General features: G+C 41.2%; 1 protein-coding gene across 1 annotated transcript in view; it reads right to left on the reverse strand.

The window, feature by feature from the left end:
• The window catches only part of LMBRD1 (LMBR1 domain containing 1), an 810247-nt gene that overhangs the window by 38217 nt on the left and 748310 nt on the right, over positions 1-23720 (reverse strand). The window contains exon 14 of the mRNA XM_053710415.1: positions 83-174. Coding sequence (XP_053566390.1) covers positions 83-174 — 92 coding nt within the window. The remainder of the gene's footprint in view (positions 1-82; positions 175-23720) is intronic.

Below are 23720 nucleotides of genomic sequence, written 5' to 3' on the forward strand. Positions count from 1 at the left end.
CATACTGTCAAAATGAACACGAAAGCAATATTCTACAGTCACATATGCAAAACAATGTAATAAATATATAAATGATACGTACTGCAATGAACACCCAGTTTCCAAAGTAGTAGGCAGTACCAAAGAACCAAAACTTGTGAAGAAATAGGTATGTTCGAGTAATAATACACTGATCTAAAAAAAGAAAGAAAAAAAAAAGGAACATAAAGTAAAAAGTATGGTTATGTGTTGCAATTACAAAACATTTATCAACAGGTTATATATTGTAAAACAAAAAAGAAAGAGTACACTTGGAAAATAAGCCTACCAAAAAGAGAGAATAGAATTAACCCCATAAATGATCATAACTAGTAAAATTTACTAACACAGTAATTATAAATGCCCACATATAATTACCTTTTTAGTTCTTTAAGGATATAAAACCACAAATGTTTGTTTCTTATCAAGTTGACTTCTATTATCAGAATATACTACTGGTAGTTAGATGAACAAAACAGGTAATCCAATGACAATGACAGGCATATATATGTGGAGCCACTAATCAGCTGTTAGCTTACTGTAGTGCATTGAGAACAAAGCAAACTTAACAACAGAAGTAAACTGGAGATTTGTTTAAAAACATAATTTATGCTTACCAGATAAATTCCTTTCCTTACGGATAGAGAGAGTCCACGGCTTCATTCCTTACTGTTGGGAATACAACATCTGGCCACCAGGAGGAGGCAGACACCCTAGCCAAAGGCTTAAATATCCCTCCTACTTCCTCATTACCCTAGTTATTCTGCCATGGGAAAAAGGAAAAGTAGGAGAAACATTAGGGTATAAATGGTGCCAGAAGAATAAAATAAATAATAGGGGACCGCCCATAGACAAGAAAAAACGGGCGGGGGCCATAGACTCTCCCTATCCGGAAGGAAAGGAGTTTATCTGGTAAGCATAAATTATGTTTTCCTTCCTAAGATAGGGATATAGTCCACGGCTTTATTCCTTGCTGTTGGGAAAACTATACCCAAGCTCCAGAGGACACTGAATAACGGGAGGGAACAAAAAGGAAGAGGCGGACCCTATTCTGAGGGCACCACAGCCTGCAAAACTTTTCTCCCGAAAGTTGCTTTAGCTGAAGCAAAAACATCAAATAACTTTGAAAAAGTATGTAAGGAGAACCAGGTAGCCGCCTTACAAATCTGATCCATAGAGGCTTCATTCTTAAAGGCCCAAGAGGAAGCCACTGCTCTAGTGGAATGAGCCGTTATCCTCTCAGGACAACGATGTCCCGCTGTTTCGTAAGCTAAGCGGATGACACTTCTTAACCAAAAAGACAGGGAAGTCAAAGTAGCCTTCCGCCCCTTACGCTTCTCCGAATAGACAACAAACCAAGAGGAAGACTGTCTAAACTCCTTAGTAGCCTGAAGATAGAACTTCAAGCCGTGGACCACATCCAAATTGTGAAGTAAGCGTTCCGTCGATGAAGGATTAGGTCATGAGACCAATCACCTCCATACACTGAGCCACAGAGGGACTCAAGGAGGTCCGGAGGGCAAGACATGCCGAAGTTAGCTTGCAACGTCTCTGGTCTGTTAGAAATATCCTCATGGACATGGAGTCTATTATAGTACCCAGGAATTGCACCCTGGTACTTGGGATAAGAGAACTCTTTTCCAAGTTTATCTTCCATCCATGTGATCGAAGAAGACTGAGAAGGGACTCCGAGAATTATTCCGCAAAGCGAAAGGATGGTGCTTGCACCAGAATATCGTCCAAGTATGGGACTACTGCAATACCCTGAGTTCTGTCAACGGCTAGAAGAGCCCCCAGAACCTACGTAAAGATTCTTGGAGCAGTAGCTAGGCCAAACACTTTAGGTCCAGAATTGGGCAGAAAGTTCCTTCCTTCTTTGGAACCACAAAAAGATTTGAGTAAAACCCCAAACCTCTTTCTTCGATAGGCAACGGGACAATAACTCCTCAGGAGGATAAAACACGAATGCACCCTAGAAATGCATCCCTCTTTTCTGGTCTGGTAGACAGATTTGACAGAAGGAATCTGCCCCTTGGCGGATGAGATTTGAAGCCTATCTTGTATCCCTGAGATACCACCTCCAGGACCCATGGAACCTGTACGTCCTTGAACCAGGCGTCTGAAAAAAATACAGTCTGCCCCCTACACAATCTGGATCCCGGATTGTGGGCCGCCCCTTCATGCCGATTTGTTTTCAGCAGACTTCTTATTCTGCATGGAATTATTTCAGGACTGAGCCGTCTTACAAGTACTCTTGGGTTGCTCAGGCTTGGAGGAGGATTGTTGTCATTGGGATTTGTCAGAACGAAAATTAGAAGATTGTCATCCCTTTGACTTATTCTTCTTATCTTGAGGTAGGAAGGCACCCTTGCCTCTGGTAACCGTAGAAATAATGGAGTCCAGGCCTGGATCAAATAAAATCTTTCCCTTGAAGGGAAAAAAAAAAAGAAGTCTGGACTTAGAAGTCATATCCGCAGACCAAGACTTCAACCAGAGCTCCCGGCGGGCTAGGACAGCAAAGCCAGAGGCCTTTGCATTTAGGCAAATAATTTGCATGTTCACATCACATATTAAATAATTAGCAACTCTCAGAGCTTTAATTCTGTCTTGAATATCCTCAAGGGGAAACTCCACCTTAATGAGTTCCGACAAAGAGTCGCTGTGGCAAACCTAGCCACTTCTGGACTATAACGTAAGAAAGGTTGTCTGTGACAGACCCTTCGGTCAGGACTGAAAGTGTTAACTTTATTTTCTAACCACAAGTGGCTGGCTCCAGCTACAATCTAATTAATGCTTAGCATTCTATTGTTTGATCACCCCCAGAGAGAAACGCCTAAGTGATAAGGAGAGTCAAGAGTGTCCTGTGGTTGAAGTGTTTAAGTAATATAATCCTATTGTATCATGTCAAGGGCGCTTCTCCCTTTTATCTAATGTACAACATTCTTTCCACCCCCATCTGGGGGGGGGGGGGGGGGTCAAAAACCTGTATAAATCTGTATGCTGCCTTCAAATAAAGTGTTATTCTGTTTAAAACCTGAAAACTGGCTGGGTTGTGAACTGCTGATTCCCTATGCAGGACATTGTTCCCTGGTGTTAACCCTTGGTATCCGGTTGGTACCGTTACAATTGGTGGCAAGCGACGGAATGAACCTTATCGCCCAGAAGAGCAACTACACAAGCCAGTAACCTCAGGAAGAGGGGGATTACTACAATACTGACTAAGATGGAAGGAGTACCAGGGACCGAAGTGAATGGAGATGGATTATTCTAAGCTAAAGAGACAAACGTAAAAGGAACTGCTAGAAGCCAGGGGAAAGATAGGCAGCAGCAAACCCAAGGCTATATTAATTGCTGAGCTGATGGAGGGAGACAGAGCTCGCAGCGCTACGCCTCCAGCAGCCATGGAGGAGACCCTATACCAGAGGGAAATGAGGACCAGGCTGGAATTTTTACCCCAACCTGTACCACGGGATATGCTATCCGTGGTAATGGCAGATGTGCAGGAGTACGTGATGGCACACAGTCCGCGGAATGCATCCTCCCGAGCAGAATCCATTTTGGACGCACTCAGCAACCCAGTAAGACCCAAAATCCCATACCATGCATTTAAAATGTTTTGTGAGGAGAAGGATGAGATTGATGGGTATTTACAGGATTTTGAGAGACTGTGCGAGTTACATGATTTGGAGCAGTCCGTATGGGTGCCGGTGCTAGCAGGCAAGCTAGCCGGTAGGGCAGCGGAAGCGTATCGCGCTGTACCCAGGGAGGACAGCAAGGATTACGCTAAAGTGAAGAGAGCGATCTTGGAAAGATATGCCATTACCTCAGAGGCATACCGGCGCAAGTTTAGAGGCCTGCGCAAGCCAGAAAGAGATTCCCATGCAGAGTGGGCCCACAAGCTGGATCAAGCATCTCAGGGGTGGATACAAGCCAGCCGCTCATGAGGTGTTGAGCACCCAAGCCGAGGAACCCCTGGGAATTCTGCATGAGGTGATGTCGGTCCAGGGACTTCGGGATTCGGGAGCTACTTTAACCCTGATAGCTCCCCATTTGGTGCCGGATACAGCACCCACTGGCGGATCCGTGGCAGTACGAGGGGCAGGGGGAGCAGTATACCGATTGCCCACTGCTAGAGTGGAGTACAGACCCCCAGTCACCCCAGCAGCTGCCAGTTACCAACCCCCGGCGCACCGCTATACCACACGGCCTCCGGCCATGAACTACCCTCAGAGAGCCCGGTTCAATTCGCGGGGCTACTCACAACCTATTCGGTGCTTTGGATGTAAGCAACTAGGGCACAAAAGACCAGAGTGTCCCCTAAATGCAGCGAATCAAGCACAGTCCTGGAGAAGACCCGCTGGCGGAATCCCACATAATCCTCAGCCTGTGGCCCGCTACGTAGAGGCGCCAGAATGCTGGGGCAGCCTACATGAAGCAGACCCCGTGCAAGCTGCCCACCGGAATAACCGGCAACGGGTTAAAGTGAATGGGAAGGAGGTCAGTTGTCTACGGGATACTGGTGCTACCATGACCTTGCTTCAAGAGAACTTGGTGCCTGAGAAACAGCACACTGGAGACACTGTGGCTGTGAGGGTAGCAGGGGGCACTGTGTTCCGCCTACCTGTTGCCAGGGTACATTTGGATTGGGGAGTGGGCGCTAGACTTGTGAATGTGGGGGTCAAGAAGGACTTACCTGCTGATGTTCTCCTTGGAAATGACTTGGCCCCCCTTGTTTCTGCCTATGCTCCCATGGATCCCGCTAATGTTAACCCTGTGACTACCCAAGCCCAGTCCCTCCGGGAAGAGACGCTTCCATGTTTGGGGTGGGGGCAGTACTGAGCCAAGTTGGAGCAGATGGCGGAGAACACCCCGTAGCTTACTTGAGCCGAAAGTTGTTGCCCCGGACATCCCCAAGCCGATCCGTTGGGATCAGACTGTGTATGCCGGCTTGGTTCTGGGGGAGCATTGTGGCAAACCTAGCCACTTCTGGACTATAACGTAAGAAAGGTTGTCTGTGACAGACCCTTCGGTCAGGACTGAAAGTGTTAACTTTATTTTCTAACCACAAGTGGCTGGCTCCAGCTACAATCTAATTAATGCTTAGCATTCTATTGTTTGATCACCCCCAGAGAGAAACGCCTAAGTGATAAGGAGAGTCAAGAGTGTCCTGTGGTTGAAGTGTTTAAGTAATATAATCCTATTGTATCATGTCAAGGGCGCTTCTCCCTTTTATCTAATGTACAACATTCTTTCCACCCCCATCTGGGGGGGGGGGGGTCAAAAACCTGTATAAATCTGTATGCTGCCTTCAAATAAAGTGTTATTCTGTTTAAAACCTGAAAACTGGCTGGGTTGTGAACTGCTGATTCCCTATGCAGGACATTGTTCCCTGGTGTTAACCCTTGGTATCCGGTTGGTACCGTTACAGTCGCACCAGTAGGTAGCCGCTCCGACAACTGCAGCCGCCGGTTGAAACAAAAATCCTGTATGTTGAAAGATCTTTCTCAGAAAGATTTCCATTTTCTTACCCATCCGCTTTCTGAACGAATAACTATCCTCAAGAGGTATAGTAGTACGTTTAGCAAGCATAGAGATAGCACCATCCACCTTAAGAATGGAGGCCCACAAATCCAGTTGAAAGTCCAGGACTGGGATAGGAAAAGGAAGAACCAATTCTTTCCCATTCGTTCTTAATAATGTTCGCCATTTTAACCGGCACAGGAAAATACAAATAAACTTTCCTGTCTTCGTAAACTTTGTCTAATTTAGGTATCATAGGTTCTTCAGGACAGAACCTCCTTTAGATTTAAATTGAGCACTTGCGTTTTTTTATTAAAGGACGGTTCCTCCGCAGTAGGAGGTTTAAACGCTAAGGACTCCGACCCAGTCCTAACGTGATGAAAGACAAAGAATGACTAGGGTAATGAGGAAGTGGGAGGGATATTTAAAGGGCCATAATACCCAAATGTTTAAACACTTGAAAGTGATGCAGCATAGCTGTAAAAAGCTGACTAGAAAATATCACCTGAGCATCTCTATGTAAAAAAGAAAGATATTTTACCTCAAAAGTTCCTCAGTAGCCACCTCCCATTGTAAAGGATTTCTAAGCAGCATTTTAGTGTGTCTGTCCTGGGACATCTGAAGGGATGAGCATCGTGCACTCTCATCTTATTTCACCAATCAGGTAAAGGAAGCTTACTATGAAATCTCATGAGAGTCAAGTCAAATCTCATGAGATCACAGTAAAAGTTCATGATCTCAGCACTGCTGATGCTGATTGGCTGCTGTTCATTTCTTCATTTTTTTAAATTTTTTTACCTGCAGCTGGGAGTATAACTTTTTACACAGAACTTACTCTGCTGAGCTGAGGAGATTGTGAGGTAAAATATCTTCCTTTTTTACATAGAGATGCTCAGGTGATATTTTCCTGTCAGCTTTGTACAGTTATACTGCATCAGTTTCAAGTGATTTAGCATATGAGTATTATGTCCCTTTAAGCCTTTGGCTGGGGTGTCTTTGCCTCCTCCTGGTAGCCAGGTGTTGTGTTTCCCAACAGTAAGGAATGAAGCCATGGACTCTCCCTATCTTAGGAAGGAAATGGTATGCTCTATTTGAATCATGAAAGTTTACTTTTTACTTTACTGTCCCTTTAAACCTTTAGCTCCAGATCTAATCTATGTTTTTTAACAAGAAAATGTAATCCATGGCAATCTCTCTCACAGAAGTCATTGACTGATACATAAAAGTCCTCATATTGCTAAACATAGGGTTTATAGTAGCTGCCAGAAATGGTTGGTGGCTATATTTTCCATCAAATAATTTTTATTATTTTCAAACAACAAAATACAAAGAACATAAAGAACCAAAAAAAAAAAAAAAAAAAAGGAAAAAGGCAAAGGCAAACAAACATAAGACAAATCAGATCAGGTGTACAAGAAAATCACAAGCAGTAGTGTACAGATTTTAGACAAAAAATGACCACATGTGTAACTGAGATTATTAGTTAGACGAAGGCTTAATATCAATTTTAAACTCTTAAAAAACAGCCGAGACAGTTTAATCCAATTCGGAAATGGTCTCGCAAGGATATACATTAGTCAAGCAAGTCACATTAAGCCGGTTTACATGACGGACTCTCCCCTAGATGTATTGTCATTATTTTGCTGTTCCCAAATGAAAATCACGTCCGAGATAACATCTTGTTTCCCTTTGTATACATAGTACATCTTTTCTAGTTCTAACATGTAACTCACTTCATTTATCCACATTTTGTAGGTAGGGGGGGCGGTTTTTTTCCAGAACCTAGGGATTAAACGTCTAGCGCAGCCAAGCATACAGTGCAACAGTTTCTTTCAGTAGAAGCAAGATATTTTAGGGATGTCACTCAGAAGCACCAGGCTAGGGGTGAATGTGATTGGTCTCCCCAATACTCTGTCTACATGTCTATTTATGTTGTCCCAATAAGAGCTAAGAAGTGGACAAGACCACCAAATATGTGAGAGTATACCCACCCCCCCACAATGTCTCCAGCATAGGGAAGAGGAGTTGAGAGTGTACCCACCCCCCCACAATGTCTCCAGCATAGGGAAGAGGGAATATGCTTCGAAGGCGATGTGGGGTAAGATACCACCTTGAAAGTAGTTTGTAATTCATTTCAACCCTCGTTAAAGATAGGGAGGATTTTTTAGTTTCAGAGAAGATATGAAGCCATTGGGCCTAGGTGAATTCTATATTTAACTTTCTCTCCCATTTTACAATGAATGTTGGTTTCTTATTAGGGAAGGTACCTCTAAGCAACTTGTATATGGTAGAAACATGGGATTTGGCTACTGTAGGAGATGTACACAGAGTTTCAAAGGGGGTCAGGGGTCTTACAAGATTTGGCTTATAAGTGCTGGTAGAAATCGCATGCCTAATTTGAAAATACGGGTACCATAAATGAAAGGGAGCTCCCAGTTGATGGTGTAAGTCCGCTTGGGTCTTAATAAGTCCGTTTTGTAATACCATGTGCGTTGGAATATTAGTAGGGATGCCTGCAATGAGTGGCGAAGGAAGGGTATGTGGTTGCAACATCAAGGGGTTATTAAGTAAAGGGGTTAAGGGGGAGATTCGTGACGAGAATTGCGTGTCCTCAGATAAAAGTCTATCCCATATTCTAAGAGTGGCAGCAATGTAGTGATTCCCCCAGATGTCTATTGGTCTTTGTTTACTAGGTATCCGGCATTGGTCTCCCAAATTCAGGCCACCTGCTAAAAAGGATTCAATTTGGATCCAGGGTTTCCCAGTCGGGGAATGCTTCCATGCAACTATACGGGCCATATGGGCCGACTTGTAATAATTCAGCAGATTCGGAGAACCCAAACCTCCATCCTCTTTGTGTAAAAATAAGGTGTTCCTAGCTACCCTGGATCTCTTATTATCCCATATAAATGTGTCTAGCATTTTTTGTTGTTTTCTTAAATATTGTAAGGGGAGGTCTAGGGGGAGTACTTGAAATAAATAAAGGTACTTAGGGAGAAGGTTCATTTTTATAGCGTTAATACGCCCCATCCACAAAAGATGGCCCTGTTTTCTCCAGAGTTCTAATGACTTGCTGGTTTCCTGCTGAAGGGGTATGTAATTAAGGCTAAACAGCTCTGTATAGTTAGGTGATATGTCAATCCCCAAGTAGTGTATTTTATACGTTAGTTGAAATGAGATGTGAGTTGAAATAAATTGCAGTTCTTCCTCCCTAAGGTGTATCGGCAATAACATTGATTTTTCCATGTTAACAGAAAAGTTAGAGACTGATTTATAATCCTCCAGTTCATGTAGAAGGGCGGGGATAGATATTAGCGGGGTATGTATTGTAAAAATAATGTCGTCCGCGTACAGAAGACATTTTTGGTGGAAAGGAGACTCCACCAACAAGAGGGTTATTTCTGACTCATACAGCCAGTACCTCCACCACTAAGGCGAATAGTAGTGGAGAAAGAGGGCACCCCTGACGAGTGCCGTTATTTATATGAATTACTTGTGAGAGTGTGCTGTTTGCGCTAACTCGCGCCGATGGGCTCGTATAAAGTGACTTAATGCGGGATACTAAAGTATGTGAGAAACCAAATTTTGACAGGGTGGACCAGAGGAAATCCCAGTCCACCCTGTCAAAGGCCTTTTCCACATCCGTGGACAGTATGGCCAGGGGCTTTTCGGAAGATGATGCAGAAAGTAAAGTATGCAACACCCGGATAGTATTGTCCTTAGCCTCTCTGCCTGGTATAAATCCGGTTTGGTCTGAGTTCACTAGGAAGGGTAAGTATTTATTCATTCTGGTAGCGATCAATTTGGCGTACAGTTTAATATCTATATTTATTAGGGAAATAGGGCGGTAGTTAGCTACTTTGTCACAAGGTTTATTTGGTTTGGGGGTATGTATGTGTTTTTATAATATTTCCAATAGTATGATTAACATTTTTTTCTTTAATAAATCATCATCAATTGTTTATATCTGTCCTTTGCCTTCTGAATAGACCCAGAGCGAAGAAGCTGCTGGAATTACATTAATTCTCTTAGCAAAGTAAAGAGTTATTAAAAAATAAAAAACAAACAAAAAATAGATTTGTATAAAAATAACACACAAATAAAAACTGTGCATAAATTCATACTTAAAGGGATACTAAACCCACTTTTTTTCTTTCATGATTCAAATAGAGCATGCAATTTTAAGCAACTTTCTAATTTACTCCTATTATCAATTTTTCTTCATTCGCTTGCTATCTTTATTTGAAAAAAGCAGGAATCTAAGCTAAGGAGCGGCCCATTTTTGGTTCAATACTCTGGATAGCACTTGCTGATTGGTGGCTACATTTAGCCACCAATCAGCAACCATAACCAAGGTGTGAAACCAAAAATGGGCCGGCTCCTAAGCTTACATTGTTGCATCTCAAATAAAGATAGCAAGAGAATGAAGAAAAATTGCATGCTCTATCTGCATCATTAAAGAGAAAATGTGGGTTTAGTATAACTTTAAAGCTGCCAATAGTGCTTTCACAGGACTAGGAAGCCACAATTTTCAGACAAATTATAGGAAAAGGAAAAATAAATAATGAATTTTGAATTGCAAACTTGTTTTACTATACATAATAAAGCTGTCAAAGTACAAAAAAACATAATTTATGCTTACCTGATAAATTCCTTTCTTCTGTAGTGTGATCAGTCCACGGGTCATCATTACTTCTGGGATATTACTCCTCCCCAACAGGAAGTGCAAGAGGATTCACCCAGCAGAGCTGCATATAGCTCCTCCCCTCTACGTCACTCCCAGTCATTCGACCAAGGACCAACGAGAAAGGAAAAGCCAAGGGTGAAGTGGTGACTGGAGTATAAATTAAAAAATATTTACCTGCCTTAAAAACAGGGCGGGCCGTGGACTGATCACACTACAGAAGAAAGGAATTTATCAGGTAAGCATAAATTATGTTTTCTTCTGTTAAGTGTGATCAGTCCACGGGTCATCATTACTTCTGGGATACCAATACCAAAGCAAAAGTACACGGATGACGGGAGGGATAGGCAGGCTCTTTATACAGAAGGAACCACTGCCTGAAGAACCTTTCTCCCAAAAATAGCCTCCGATGAAGCAAAAGTGTCAAATTTGTAAAATTTGGAAAAAGTATGAAGCGAAGACCAAGTTGCAGCCTTGCAAATCTGTTCAACAGAGGCCTCATTCTTGAAGGCCCAAGTGGAAGCCACAGCTCTAGTAGAATGAGCTGTAATTCTTTCAGGAGGCTGCTGTCCAGCAGTCTCATAAGCTAAATGAATTATGCTACGAAGCCAAAAAGAAAGAGAGGTAGCGGAAGCTTTTTGACCTCTCCTCTGCCCAGAGTAAATGACAAACAGAGAAGACGTTTGTCGAAATTCCTTAGTTGCCTGTAAGTAAAATTTTAGAGCACGGACTACATCCAGGTTGTGCAGTAGACGTTCCTTCTTTGAAGAAGGATTTGGGCATAAAGAAGGAACAACAATCTCTTGATTGATATTCCTGTTAGTAACTACCTTAGGTAAGAACCCAGGTTTAGTACGCAGGACTACCTTATCCGAATGAAAAATCAAATAAGGAGAATCACAATGTAAGGCTGATAATTCAGAGACTCTTCGAGCCGAGGAAATAGCCATTAAAAATAGAACTTTCCAAGATAACAACTTTATATCAATGGAATGAAGGGGTTCAAACGGAACGCCCTGTAAAACATTAAGAACAAGGTTTAAACTCCATGGTGGAGCAACAGTTTTAAACACAGGCTTAATCCTGGTCAAAGCCTGACAAAAAGCCTGGACGTCAGGAACTTCTGACAGACGTTTGTGTAACAGAATGGACAGAGCTGAGATCTGTCCCTTTAATGAACTAGCAGATAAACCCTTTTCTAAACCTTCTTGTAGAAAAGACAATATCCTAGGAATCCTAACCTTACTCCAAGAGTAACCTTTGGATTCACACCAATATAGGTATTTACGCCATATCTTATGGTAAATCTTTCTGGTAACAGGTTTCCTAGCCTGTATTAAGGTATCAATAACTGTCTCAGAAAACCCACGTCTTGATAAAATCAAGCGTTCAATTTCCAAGCAGTCAGCTTCAGAGAAGTTAGATTTTGATGTTTGAAGGGACCCTGTATCAGAAGGTCCTGTTTCAGAGGTAGAGACCAAGGTGGACAGGATGACATGTCCACCAGGTCTGCATACCAAGTCCTGCGTGGCCACGCAGGTGCTATTAGAATCACTGATGCTCTCTCTTGTTTGATTCTGGCAATCAATCGAGGAAGCAACGGGAAGGGTGGAAACACGTAAGCCATCCTGAAGTCCCAAGGTGCTGTCAGAGCATCTATCAGGACTGCTCCTGGATCCCTGGATCTGGACCCGTAACGAGGAAGCTTGGCGTTCTGTCGAGACGCCATGAGATCTATCTCTGGTTTGCCCCAACGTCGCAGTATTTGGGCAAAGACCTCCGGATGAAGTTCCCACTCCCCCGGATGAAAAGTCTGACGACTTAAGAAATCCGCCTCCCAGTTCTCCACTCCCGGGATGTGAATTGCTGACAGGTGGCAAGAGTGAGACTCTGCCCAGAGAATTATCTTTGATACTTCCATCATAGCTAGGGAGCTTCTTGTCCCTCCCTGATGGTTGATGTAAGCTACAGTCGTGATGTTGTCCGACTGAAACCTGATGAACCCCCGAGTTGTCAACTGGGGCCAAGCCAGGAGGGCATTGAGAACTGCTCTCAATTCCAGAATGTTTATTGGCAGGAGACTCTCCTCCTGACTCCATTGTCCCTGAGCCTTCAGAGAATTCCAGACGGCACCCCAACCTAGAAGGCTGGCGTCTGTTGTTACAATTGTCCAGTCTGGTCTGCTGAATGGCATCCCCCTGGACAGATGTGGCCGAGAAAGCCACCATAGAAGAGAATTTCTGGTCTCTTGATCCAGATTCAGAGAAGGGGATAAGTCTGAGTAATCCCCATTCCACTGACTTAGCATGCACAGTTGCAGTGGTCTGAGGTGTAAGCGTGCAAAGGGTACTATGTCCATTGCCGCTACCATTAAGCCGATTACCTCCATGCATTGAGCCACTGACGGGTGTTGAATGGAATGTAGGGTGCGGCAAGCACTTTGAAGTCTTGTTAGCCTGTCCTCTGTCAGGTAAATCTTCATTTCTACAGAATCTATAAGAGTCCCCAGGAAGGGAACTCTTGTGAGTGGAACGAGTGAACTTTTCTTTTCGTTCACCTTCCATCCATGTGACCTTAGAAATGCCAGCACTAACTCTGTATGAGACTTGGCAGTTTGAAAGCTTGAAGCTTGTATCAGAATGTCGTCTAGGTATGGAGCTACCGAGATTCCCCGCGGTCTTAGTACCGCCAGAAGAGCACCCAGAACCTTTGTGAAGATTCTTGGAGCTGTAGCCAATCCGAATGGAAGAGCCACAAACTGGTAATGCCTGTCTAGGAAGGCAAACCTTAGGTACCGATAATGATCTTTGTGAATCGGTATGTGAAGGTAAGCATCTTTTAAATCTACAGTGGTCATGTACTGACCCTCTTGGATCATAGGTAAAATTGTCCGAATAGTCTCCATCTTGAACGATGGAACTCTTAGGAATTTGTTTAGGATCTTTAAGTCCAGGATTGGTCTGAAAGTTCCCTCTTTTTTGGGAACCACAAACAGATTTGAGTAAAACCCCTGTCCCTGTTCCGATCGTGGAACTGGATGGATTACTCCCATTAACAAGAGCTCTTGTACGCAGCGTAGAAACGCCTCTTTCTTTGTCAGGATTGTTGACAATCTTGACAGATGAAATCTCTCTCTTGGAGGAGAGTATTTGAAGTCCAGAAGGTATCCCTGAGATATTATCTCTAGCGCCCAGGGATCCTGGACATCTCTTGCCCAAGCCTGGGCGAAGAGAGAAAGTCTGCCCCCCACTAGATCCGATCCCGGATCGGGGGCCCTCAATTCATGCTGTTTTAGGGGCAGCAGCAGGTTTCCTGGCCTGCTTGCCCTTGTTCCAGGACTGGTTAGGTTTCCAGCCTTGTCTGTAGCGAGCAACAGCTCCTTCCTGTTTTGGTGCAGAGGAAGTTGATGCTGCTCCTGCTTTGAAATTACGAAAGGAACGAAAATTAGACTGTCTAGCCTTAACTTTGGCTTTGTCCTGAGGCAGGGCATGGCCTTTACCTCCTGTAATGTCAGCGATAATATCTTTCAACCCGGGCCCGAATAAGGTCTGCCCTTTGAAAGGTATATTAAGCAATTTAGACTTAGAAGTAACATCAGCTGACCAGGATTTTAGCCACAGCGCCCTGCGTGCCTGAATGGCGAATCCTGAATTCTTCGCCGTAAGTTTAGTAAGATGTACTACGGCCTCCGAAATGAATGAATTAGCTAGTTTAAGGACTCTAAGCCTGTCCGTAATGTCGTCCAGAGTAGCTGAACCAATGTTCTCTTCCAGAGACTCAATCCAGAATGCCGCTGCAGCCGTGATCGGCGCAATGCATGCAAGGGGTTGCAATATAAAACCTTGTTGAACAAACATTTTCTTAAGGTAACCCTCTAACTTTTTATCCATTGGATCTGAAAAAGCACAGCTATCCTCCACCGGGATAGTGGTACGCTTAGCTAAGGTAGAAACTGCTCCCTCCACCTTAGGGACCGTTTGCCATAAGTCCCTTGTGGTGGCGTCTATTGGAAACATTTTTCTAAATATCGGAGGGGGTGAGAACGGCACACCGGGTCTATCCCACTCCTTAGTAACAATTTCAGTAAGTCTCTTAGGTATAGGAAAAACCTCAGTACTCGTCGGTACCGCAAAATATTTATCCAACCTACACATTTTCTCTGGTATTGCAACTGTGTTACAATCATTCAGAGCCGCTAACACCTCCCCTAGTAATACACGGAGGTTTTCCAGTTTAAATTTAAAATTTGAAATATCTGAATCCAGTCTGTTTGGATCAGAACCGTCACCCACAGAATGAAGTTCTCCGTCCTCATGTTCTGCCACCTGTGACGCAGTGTCTGACATGGCCCTAATATTATCAGCGCACTCTGTTCTCACCCCAGAGTGATCACGCTTACCTCTTAGTTCTGGTAATTTAGCCAAAACCTCAGTCATAACAGTAGCCATATCCTGTAATGTGATTTGTAATGGCCGCCCAGATGTACTCGGCGCTACAATATCACGCACCTCCCTCTGAGCGGGAGATGTAGGTACTGACACGTGAGGCGAGTTAGTCGGCATAACTCTCCCCTCGTTGTTTGGTGAAATTTGTTCAATTTGTACAGATTGACTTTTATTTAAAGTAGCATCAATACAGTTAGTACATAAATTTCTATTGGGCTCCACTTTGGCATTGCAACAAATGACACAGGTATCATCCTCTGAATCAGACATGTTTAACACACTAGCAAATAAACTTGCAACTTGGAAATACAATTCAATTAGAATAATATTAAAACGTACTGTGCCTTTAAGAAGCACAGAAGATCTATGACAGTTGAAAATTAATAAATTGAAACAGTTATAGCCTCAATCCTTGTAAACAACCCAACTTTAGCAAAGGTTTAATCCCATTAGCAAAGATAACAAATTCTGAAAGCAGGAAACAAATTACAGAATAAACGTTTTTTTATCTCAGTCAAACTACAATTCTCACAGCTCTGCTGAGAGAAATTACCTCCCTCAAAATAAGTTTTGAAGACCCCTGAGCTCTGTAGAGATGAACCGGATCATGCAGGGAATACAATGAGTTGCTGACTGAAATATTTGATGCGTAGTAAAAGCGCCAAAAAACGGCCCCTCCCCCTCACACACAGCAGTGAGGGAGAACAGAAACTGTCAGAAAACAGATTAAGCAACTGCCAAGTGGAAAAATAGTGCCCAAACATTTATTCACTCAGTACCTCAGTAAATGAAAACGATTTTACATTCCAGCAAAAACGTTAAACATAATCTCTAGTTATTAAACAGCTTTATGTATTTCTTACAGTGTAATTCTAGTGAAGTACCATTCCCCAGAATACTGAAGTGTAAAGTATACATACATGACATTATATCGGTATGGCAGGATTTTCTCATCAATTCCATTATCAGAAAATAAAAACTGCTACATACCTCTATGCAGATTCATCTGCCCGCTGTCCCCTGATCTGAAGTTTACCTCTCCTCAGATGGCCGAGAAACAGCAATATGATCTTAACTACTCCGGCTAAAATCATAACAAAAACTCTGGTAGATTCTTCTTCAAACTCTGCCAGAGAGATAATAACACACTCCGGTGCTATTTTAAAATAACAAACTCTTGATTGAAGATAAAAACTAAGTATAATCACCATAGTCCTCTCACACATCCTATCTAGTCGTTGGGTGCAAGAGAATGACTGGGAGTGACGTAGAGGGGAGGAGCTATATGCAGCTCTGCTGGGTGAATCCTCTTGCACTTCCTGTTGGGGAGGAGTAATATCCCAGAAGTAATGATGACCCGTGGACTGATCACACTTAACAGAAGAAATAAAGAGCCAGAACGAGAAAAAAAACAAAAATGCTGAATATGGGTTAAACATATTAAAATAAGAATTAAAATAAATTAATAATTATAATTATATTAAAACAATTTTAATAACAGTATAATGTCCAAAAGTATAGAATCAACAGGAAGTGATCTTTAATAACACATGATGGGGACATGATGACCCATGAAATAATACTTAAAGTGCCAGTAAACATTTATGAAAAAGTTGAAGTATAAGCGTTTGATTCAACTGTTAAATGCATATTGAATACAAATGATTAATTAAAAAACTAAACACTATCGGCTAGATTTAGAGTTTTGTCGGTAACGACCCGCGTATCTAACGCTGGCTTTTTTCTGGCCGCACCTTTAAAATAACTCTGGTATTGAGAGTCCACAGAATGGCTGCGTTAGGCTCCAAAAAAGGAGCGTATAGCATATTTACCGCAACTTCAACTCTCGATACCAGAGTTGCTTACGGACGCGGCCAGCCTCAAAAACGTGCTCGTGCACGATTCCCCCATAGGAAACAATGGGGCTGTTTGAGCTGAAAAAAAAACTAACACCTGCAAAAAAGCCGCGTTCAGCTCCTAACGCAGCCCCATTGTTTCCTATGGGGAAACACTTCCTACGTCTGCACCTAACACTCTAACATGTACCCCGAGTCTAAACACCCCTAACCTTACACTTATTAACCCCTAATCTGCCGCCCCCGCTATCGCTGACCCCTGTATATTATTTTTAACCCCTAATCTGCCGCTCCGTAAACCGCCGCTACTTACATTATCCCTATGTACCCCTAATCTGCTGCCCCTAACACCGCCGACCCCTATATTATATTTATTAACCCCTAATCTGCCCCCCACAACGTCGCCTCCACCTGCCTACACTTATTAACCCCTAATCTGCCGAGCGGACCGCACCGCTATTATTATAAAGTTATTAACCCCTAATCCGCCTCACTAACCCTATAATAAATAGTATTAACCCCTAATCTGCCCTCCCTAACATCGTCGACACCTAACTTCAATTATTAACCCTTAATCTGCCGACTGGAGCTCACCTCTATTCTAATAAATGTATTAACCCCTAAAGCTAAGTCTAACCCTAACACTAACACCCCCCCTAAATTAAATATAATTTTAATCTAACGAAATTAACTCTTCTTAAATAAATTATTCCTATTTAAAGCTAAATACTTACCTGTAAAATAAATCCTAATATAGCTACAATATAAATTATAATGATATTATAGCTATTTTAGGATTAATATTTATTTTACAGGTAACTTTGTATTTATTTTAACCAGGTACAATAGCTATTAAATAGTTAAGAACTATTTAATAGCTAAAATAGTTAAAATAATTACAAATTTACCTGTAAAATAAATCCTAACCTAAGTTACAATTAAATCTAACACTACACTATCAATAAATAAATTAAATAAAATACCTATAATTATCTACAATTAAACCTAACACTACACTATCAATAAATAAATTAAATACAATTCCTACAAATAAATACAATGAAATAAACTAACTAAAGTACAAAAAATAAAAAACTAAGTTACAAAAAATAAAGAAATATTTACATACATTAGAAATATATTACAACAATTTTAAACTAATTACACCTACTCTAAGCCCCCTAATAAAATAACAAAGCCCCCCAAAATAAAAAAATGCCCTACCCTATTCTAAATTACTAAAGTTCAAAGCTCTTTTACCTTACCAGCCCTGAACAGGGCCCTTTGCGGGGCATGCCCCAAGAAGTTCAGCTCTTTTGCCTGTAAAAAAAAACATACAATACCCCCCCCAACATTACAACCCACCACCCACATACCCCTAATCTAACCCAAACCCCCCTTAAATAAACCTAACACTAAGCCCCTGAAGATCTCCCAACCTTGAGTCGTCTTCACCCAGCCGAGCCAAATTCTTCATCCAAGCGGAGCAAGAAGAGGTCCTCCATCCGGTAGAAGTCTTCATCCAAGCGGGGCAGAAGAGGTCTTCCATCCAATTGAAGTCTTCATCCAAGCGGAATCTTCTATCGTCATCCATCCGGAGCGGCAGCATCCTGAAGACCTCCGACGCGGAACATCCATCCTGGCCGACGACTGAACGACGAATGACGGTTCCTTTAAATGACGTCATCCAAGATGGCGTCCCTCGAATTCCGATTGGCTGATAGGATTCTGTCAGCCAATCGGAATCAAGGTAGGAATATTCTGATTGGCTGATGGAGTCAGCCAATCAGAATCAAGTTCAATCCGATTGGCTGATCCGATCAGCCAATCAGATTGAGCTCGCATTCTATTGGCTGATCGGATTTTGGGGGGCTTTGTTATTTTATTAGGGGGCTTAGAGTAGTTGTAATTAGTTTAAAATTGTTGTAATATATTTCTAATTTTTGTAAATGTTTCTTTATTTTTTGTAACTTAGTTCTTTTTTATTTTTTGTACTTTAGTTAGTTTATTTCATTGTATTTATTTGTAGGAATTGTATTTAATTTATTTATTGATAGTGTAGTGTTAGGTTTAATTGTAGATAATTATAGGTATTTTATTCAATTTATTTATTGATAGTGTAGTGTGTTTAATTGTAACTTAGGTTAGGATTTATTTTACAGGTAAATTTGTAATTATTTTAACTATTTTAGCTATTAAATAGTTCTTAACTATTTAATAGCTATTGTACCTGGTTAAAATAAATAAAAAGTTACCTGTAAAATAAATATTAATCCTAAAATAGCTATAATATCATTATAATTTATTTTGTAGCTATATTAGGATTTATTTTACAGGTAAGTATTTAGCTTTAAATAGGAATAATTTATTTAAGAAGAGTTAATTAATTTCGTTACATTAAAATTATATTTAACTTAGGGGGGTGTTAGTGTTAGGGTTAGACTTAGCTTTAGGGGTTAATACATTTATTAGAATAGCGGTGAGCTCCAGTCGGCAGATTAGGGGTTAATAATTGAAGTTAGGTGTCGGCGATGTTAGGGAGGGCAGATTAGGGGTTAATACTATTTATTATAGGGTTAGTGAGGCGGATTAGGGGTTAATAACTTTATTATAATAGCGGTGCGGTCTGCTCAGCAGATTAGGGGTTAATAAGTGTAGGCAGGTGGAGGCGACGTTGAGGGGGGCAGATTAGGGGTTAATAAATATAATATAGGGGTCGGCGGTGTTAGGGGCAGCAGATTAGGGGTACATAGCTATAATGTAGGTGGCGGCTCTTTGCGGTCGGCAGATTAGGGGTTAATTATTGTAGGTAGCTGGCTGCGACATTGTGGGGGGCAGGTTAGAGGTTAATAAATATAATATAGGGGTCGGCGGTGTTAGGGGCAGCAAATTAGGGGTACATAAGTATAACGTAGGTGGCGGTCGGCAGATTAGGGGTTAAAATTTTTTATTTGAGTGTCGGCGATGTGGGGGGGGGCCTCGGTTTAGGGGTACATAGGTAGTTTATGGGTGTTAGTGTACTTTAGAGTACAGTAGTTAAGAGCTTTATGAACCGGCGTTAGTCCAGAAAGCTCTTAACAACTGACTTTTTTCTGCGGCTGGAGTTTTGTCGTTAAGAGTTCTAACGCTCACTTTAGACACGACTCTAAATACCGGAGTTAGAAAGATCCCATTGAAAAGATAGGATACGCAATTGACGTAAGGGGATCTGCGGTATGGAAAAGTTGCGGCTGAAAAGTGAGCGTTAGACCCTTTTTTGAATGACTCCAAATACCGGCGGTAGCCTAAAAGCTAGCTTCAGCATTCAGCTTACTAACCCGCTAATCCTATGAGAAAGGTGTGTCACACCCCTTTTCCTTCAGCGCATTAATGTTATCTGATCCTAGACTAGCTGTGCATGCGCTACAACTTAGGTAGGGGCTGGAAGAAGTGGCTTTGAAGAGGGGGCGGTCAGAAGAGGAGACATAATTAGAAATTCAAATGTTAATATATGCTTTTTCTTTTTAATAATTATTAAATTAAAGTTTGATCCATACACCCTTTAAGGTATGAAAGAAAATGTATTAGCTGCAGCTTGGAAAAAGTTATTATCTTACATGTTTATAAATCAGTGTTTTAATTTTTCATCAACAGCCAAAAGATTAATAAGCAGGAAAATCACACTTAAAAATACAACATACCTTAAATATTCCACAATGGCATTGTCATCATTACAGTTACAGTTATTAGTAGACATTTCTGTATTTGTGTTTAAAATATAGATTTGATAATGGGTTTGAAATAAACTTATTTAAGCAATGACTTGATAACAAATGGAAATAGATGCTCAATAAATATTAGTTTTATCAAGAACTTAAACATAGTTAATTGTGGTTAAACAAGAGTTAAGCCCATGTTTATTTTCATAGCATAAATGAAAACAGACCCAACAGGGATTACAGTCCTGTCACCATCTGCAAGCCTGCAGCTGCTCACCTGAATTACAGAATAATTCTGAATTATACAGATGGCTCTCCACAGTGACTTGACTGAACACACTGAAACAGAATACAGTAATTCATCTGCATGACTTTTACCATACACAGAAAAATGGTAATCAGTAGATATTTCTGTCTATTAATTATAGCGGATGATATTGTCAGTATCTTTTTAGAGTACATGTAAAACATTACTTAAAAAAACAAAACAAAAAAACAAACATATTCATAACAACAATCTTCTTAACGGGTTAGATGAATAGCTAAATTCTAAGTGCCCAATGATCTAAAGCTCTCCACTCAGATGAGATCATCTAAAATGATCCTCCAGCACTGTGTGATTCTGGAAAGGCAAATTTTGCTATAACTCTCAAAGGGGCATTCACTGTATTTCTGGATTTGAAGAGGAGACAAGCCCAGTGCAATAGCACTGCATGACCTGAGAATGTTGTTACATTTACTCTTTCTGTTGCTTTTTATATATGTTTTAAAACATGAGGAGGTAGAACAGTTACCATGACAAGTAAAACTGTTAAAGAAGGACCAAGGCTACACTCAAGAATTACTGCGCTTTATTACCAAATTGATAAATATAGGGAGCAAGAGTGGGAGACTGTCCTCCACCCAAGAGCCTAAAATACAAACACACAAAAAGGATAAAACATATAATAAAAGTCCTAACTCTATGCTGAAAAGCTGCCTCAATACCTCAGTTCAATATAACCAACATCCAAATAATTACATTCCAATAGCTAGCTAAGTACTAATCTGGCCAGCACAGGTTGTACAGGTTGATAGATGGGGCCCCAAAGATAACAGAGTCCGTATTGAGCTGTTGATGCATCAGAACCGGGCATTCAAGTGTCATATGAAATGCTCCGATATGCGCTCAGTCTTCTAAGATACAGGAGTACAAGTGACAGTCATATATCCGGATTATGGGCAAAGAGGCTCCAAAGTAAAACACAGTCTGTGCATGGTTAATAAAGAAAGGTATGTTTGAGTGTGCAAGAAAGCTGAGGCATAAATGGGGTTCAAGACTAATGTAAGCCGTACCTGACCTCAAATAGACATCGTCTGCTGTTAGGATGGATATACTGATATCCTCTTCCTTAATATGGTGTTCAGATGGTGGGTAGGTCATCGTCTTCACTTGCCATTTAGATTTCCCGCCTCATGGATGCAACGTTGCAGCTCCTAGCTGTGTTGGACGTAGCGACTACGTGATTGGGTTCCAAAACATGAAGCGTTTCGTCCCTCCCACAGAGGGTTGGATGCAGGGCCTCGTCAGATGTAGAAATAATTTGTATTGTCACTATTTGCAGTTTTCATTTGTTAATAAAGAATGCCCATCTTTGTGCTGTCATCAGGGCTTACATAGCGGCTAATGATTCTTTGATACTATGTTTCACTTATTGGTCCGTATCATAGACTCTTAAAAAGAAGCCATGATCAGTGCTGTTATAGATTGTTTGCTACATCTGCAGCTTTCTGAATACATATATGCTGAGTCATCATAAAAAGAGAGTTGGTTTTGGATGCCTTTGTACTGCCCATATCATGTAATGACCCACAGGACTGAGAGCATTTAACCTGTACATCCACCTGGACTCATGAAAAATAAAAGTAAAATAATTCTATCTAGGTTGCCACCTCTTCTACTAGATTTAAACTGTTTTATGCCCATAATTTTTAGGTTTGTGAAATCTGAATGATGGCAAGATTTAAAATGCCTTGCTATAAGGCTATCTTTGTCCTCATTTGTTATATCATCCCTATGTTCTCTCATTCTACTTTTCAATTCCCTTGTTGTTTTTCCCGACACAGAAAGGACAGTTCAAGAGGTAAATAAAAAATTTTGAGGTACAGGTAATCCTGTCTTTGACATAATGAGGCATTGATCTAGTAGGTGTACAGAAAGTGGATGACCTTATGATTTAGGTACAGTATACACAATGTCCACATGGGACACTACCACCTTGATTATGTACGGCTGTCAATCAGTTAGTACCTTGTTCTCTTTTGAACTCACTATGCACTAGTTTGTCTTTAATGCACTAGGTAATTAGGAAACCCCAGAGAGGAGGGGATAGACTTAACCAGTTAAAAAGGCAAGAAGCCTATTGGATCTTTAGGCTCAAAACCCAGGTAACACCAAGGATTCAATTCAGAGCATGATATCATCAATTGATGGTTTTAATAATACAGCATAGAACAGGGGAGTGTAAAATACAAGGCACTCTATAATGATCTATGCAAGCTAAACCTAAATCCAAATTGTCTATACAAATCCCTATTCACACTTGTCCTAAGGTATCCGTTTTGGAAGGTACGAGCTATACTCATAGCTTATTTGTCTGTTTATATAAATTCCAGCTTAGTCCCCTGTCCTAAAGGATTTGATGTTGAATGTATATATATATATATATATATGATGTAATAACCAACTAGCCTAATACATCGAGCCTTCTAAGCTTAAAACTTTAAGATTCAAATATTTAGAAGAGGTTGACTATTTCTATATAGCAGTACTTATGTGTATACTGTGTTTTCTCTCTACATGTCTTAGGTTTGAGTATGGTTTTTCTCTTTCTCTAATTTGAATTACTGTTTCTCTATTTTGAATTAAAGTTGTACATATCAATAGGAATTGTATTAATATTCAGATATATAGACTCCATTGTATAGGTATATTGGAGAGTCCTCTAGGTTAAGGAGCTGTAATAGTTAAGTGGGAGTGGTACCTGGGTATTTAAGTCACAGGTGAGGTGTTTGGAAGTATTGGTCTATGATTACGGCACGATTGTAAGCCGAAACATCTCCTTTTTCTGCACTACAAGTGCTTTCTGTTATTTTATTTCTTTTGAATACATTTGATTTTTATTGCCTAGATCGCTCTATTTTTTGGTGAATTCTTTGCTACAAGCGAAGGGGGAGCTTGTTAACCTGATCCAAGGCAAAGAGACTGTGATGACTAAGGACTATATTGAGGCTGGGAGATCTTGTTACTAACCGGCCACAGCTGTTTTGCAGCCAGAGCGGAAAGGAGTGCTATTCAGCAGTGGGAGTACACAGAGCATAGCGGCAGCATCTCACAGATGTGAAGGTGTAAGGAGACGGGAGCCACGCTACCATCCAAGTCCTCGATAACACGAAGGATAGACATCTGACTCCATGTAGGAGCCTCTTAAGGCCAAGGAAGTGTATGTTAAGATTGACC

This window comes from Bombina bombina, chromosome 4, assembly GCF_027579735.1.
Source record: "Bombina bombina isolate aBomBom1 chromosome 4, aBomBom1.pri, whole genome shotgun sequence".
Classification (NCBI taxonomy): domain Eukaryota; kingdom Metazoa; phylum Chordata; class Amphibia; order Anura; family Bombinatoridae; genus Bombina; species Bombina bombina.